At 40.3% G+C, this 3,239-nt stretch overlaps 1 protein-coding gene across 1 annotated transcript in view; it reads left to right on the top strand.

Annotated features, from left to right (window-relative positions):
- LOC101863753 overlaps positions 1 to 2,962 on the top strand; it is a gene marked incomplete at its 5' end in the record, with an annotated part of 8,074 nt that extends 5,112 nt beyond the window's left edge. The window contains 2 exon segments of the mRNA XM_035970675.1: positions 46 to 100; positions 2,849 to 2,962. Of these exon segments, the coding sequence (XP_035826568.1) occupies positions 46 to 100; positions 2,849 to 2,962 (169 nt within the window).
- Between the last annotated feature and the right edge of the window lie 277 nt (positions 2,963 to 3,239).

Raw genomic sequence — 3,239 nt, 5'->3', positions numbered from 1 at the left:
AAAAAAAAGAGCCGTGAACTGTCATGTAGGCCCCGCCCACATTAGTGTCACGTGGTGCCATCCCAAGTTCTCCAACTTTGGCCAGCTGCAGCCCATGAAGGTAAATATCGCAAATATTGATCTGTGTTTTGATTTCGTACTTATAGTTGGTCGCTTCTGAGCACAAGGGGGCTAGATCTATCCCGAAAAATGCTGTTTTGAGAAAATCGAACGTGAAGTTTTTGGACCCTTTTTGTTCAGTTTCTTTAAAAGACAAGGAGAGTTTTCTCTATTTATACCAAACATATACAAGCACTAACGAAACCAAACTTCTCCTAAGGCGCTCATATGACCTTATGCAGTTGCGAGCGCTGTAAAACCTCTACTAAAAAAACAAACTTCTCCTATAGGTAGGCCAATTTCCACATTTGGTGTAGGTCAAGATTCCTGGAAACCCCTGAAATCTGGGTGAGCCCGCTTGCCCTTGAAAGCAACCAACTTAGATGTTAATCGTGGACGCCCTTGAGAGAAAAAGTGGTCAATCTCCCTTTCTGGGTTAGAATTTTTAGAATACTGACTCATTAATACCATAAAATAAAAATCATGTCCTTCCTCCTATTAGAATTAAGCTCTAACTCATAATAATTTGTTGTAAGGCCTATGAAGGATTTTCTCGCTGTCGGAAAGAGAGGTGACAAAATCAAATGAGGAAGTGCCGAAAAAAAAGTCCGTTTTATAAAAACAGGAAAGCGACAAAATCATTTAATGAAGTTTCTGGGACATGTGAAGAGACACAGATCTAAAGTCTATCACGTATGATAAAAGCGTTGGAAATCGTGCTGCTTTTGCTGGAAAATAGAAGGCAAAAGAAGCAGAGATAGACCAAGAACAGCTTATAGAGAACTTGAACAGACGGGCGATAGGGAAAGACCAGCACAATAATTTGTCTCACAACGCGGTAGAATCAGGTGCTCGTTAATTTTTGGGCATATGAAGCTATTATTATCGTCTTTAAGCAAGTTCATTTGTTTTGCCTTTGACGAAAAAAAAATACCCCTTTATCTTGAATAGAATTCAAAATGTTTACCTTTTGAAGGAGGGGGGAGGTCGCCGGGTGTCAGAGGTTATTTTAGCGAGAAAATAGCCGCCAAAGTTTGGTGACTTCGAAAGCTTGATGGTCCTTGGAAACCGTATATATTATTTACATTTTGTGTGCCCTTGATCAACGTATTTCAGTAACACCCCACACAGTTGTGTGTTCTTAAATGAACATAGAAAATGTTGAGCCAAAAACAAGAAGAAATTTCGGAGAGAAAAATTGTCCTCCTGCCAGAAAAAAATGTCGGTTTCCTTCATAACATGATTTTGACGAGCGCCTGATTTCTCCACGCTACCTCACATATACATATAAATATTTTTTTTGTAGGACGTCAGAGCAGAGATATGAGTTGCGAACCATAACGACCGAGGTCTGTCTCAGAACTAGCACTCCATGATGATGATGATGATGATGATGATGATGATGATGATGATGATGATGATGATGATGATGATGACAAACCATAGTGTTGTTATTACTTTGGTTTTTCGTTTGTTTGGTTGTTGTTTATATCACGTTTCCATTTGTTTCTTTTCTTACAACGGTTCATCAAAACTACTCAAAGGGAAGTTAGACCATTCTAATTCTCATAGACGCTATTCTCAAGCAAGGGTTGTACAGACACAGAGCCTACTTTTTGAGGGAGAAAGATACAGCACTTTGGTCCAATAAAACGCCACCAGACAATTGTGAAAGAAATACTCGCAGGCTGGATTCAGGGCTTAAGGCCCAAGGGTGAACTAAAGTACAATGTGAACCGATAGCACCAAGCATTGGACGGGCCGAATATGTTTAGTTTTAGCAAAGATCGTTCATAGCGAGACAGTTCACTCGGCCAAAAAAATGTCCGCGGATCAGATGGCACTGCAGTCTTTTGTTTTTGAAGCTCTCTTTCGTTTCTTCAGAAGAAGAATAGGAATAGCACAGCTTGTTAGTTTCGCTTTTATTGTTTTTCCACACAAGTAGGGTAACTCTGTTCGCAAAGTCCACGCTCTTTCGAAGATGACGCCACCGGATTTTGAGGACACTTTTAAAATTGGCTCGGAAAGAGTAGTAAACTATCTTGTTATGTACGATCTTTGGTTTTAGTAAGGTTTTACGGGCCACGCAACGGCATACGGTCAAATGAGCGCCAAGGGGTGAATGTCAACAGAGAAGTCCAAACGGGGAATCAGGCTTACTCTGCTTACCTCTCTAGCCTCAACAGTACAAAGTCTGCTTCGGCTATCAAGGCACCCCGGAAATAGAAGTTCACAAGAGAGTGACAAACATACAAAAGAAGTAGAGGAAAAAACGACGATAGAAAGGATGAGAAAAGAAAAAGTAGCAGTTCCCCCTATGTTGTTCCGGCACAGAATGAGCATGACATGATTAATAAATCTGCCCATTTACCTTTCTACTGTGCATAAGAACATGTTAATATCCCCCATTTGGATGTAATCCGTCATCTACTCTGTCCCAACAGAGACCAGCTAGCTCTGAAATTCGCTGTGCATTTCTGCCCAGATCTGCTGTAGGTATCTTATATAATTTATCTTTAGGATATTACTATACTGTAATATTCAATTATTAATTTAAAATTGTCGAAACCATTAGTTGTCGTTGTTATTTGCTGTTGTTGCTTCTGCTGCTATTGTTGTCGTCGTCGTCGTCTTCTTCTTGACGTTGCTGCTGCTGCTGCTGCTGCTGCTGCTTCTGTCACTGCTTCTGTCGCTGTTCCTGTTGAATACGTCTATAATCTTATATTTGTTTCTCTGCCTTTGTGACCAGAATTACAAGCTCTCGGCAGATCCCAAGTGGCGCAGTCTGCTTCTAAAAACTCAGCCTAAGGCAGAGCGGAAGAGTGGAGCTAGACCCCAAGCCCAAGAGGAAAAAAAGAACTAACTCTTCCACTTATTGACTTCGATTTTGTCATCATTGGCAGTTGAACCATTGCTAGCCTAATGTGTTCTCGTTGTTCCATCTAGAAGCTACAGATCTAGATGTACGCTGTAATAAAAACAATTAACAGAAATTATACTAAAGTTTTACGATCTTCGTGCTTTGTTTAAAGAGTGGTATATTATTATCGTTCATTCGTGTATGTTTTTATGATGAATAAGACTGATAGTGTGTAACTATGTGCTCCATGACAAAATGACTTCATTGCCACCCCAAACCC

The sequence above is a fragment of the Aplysia californica genome, unplaced genomic scaffold, assembly GCF_000002075.1.
Source record: "Aplysia californica isolate F4 #8 unplaced genomic scaffold, AplCal3.0 scaffold00305, whole genome shotgun sequence".
In the NCBI taxonomy this organism is placed as follows: domain Eukaryota; kingdom Metazoa; phylum Mollusca; class Gastropoda; order Aplysiida; family Aplysiidae; genus Aplysia; species Aplysia californica.
Note: the sequence above shows the minus strand (reverse complement) of the source record. Positions and strands in the feature narration are given on the sequence as shown.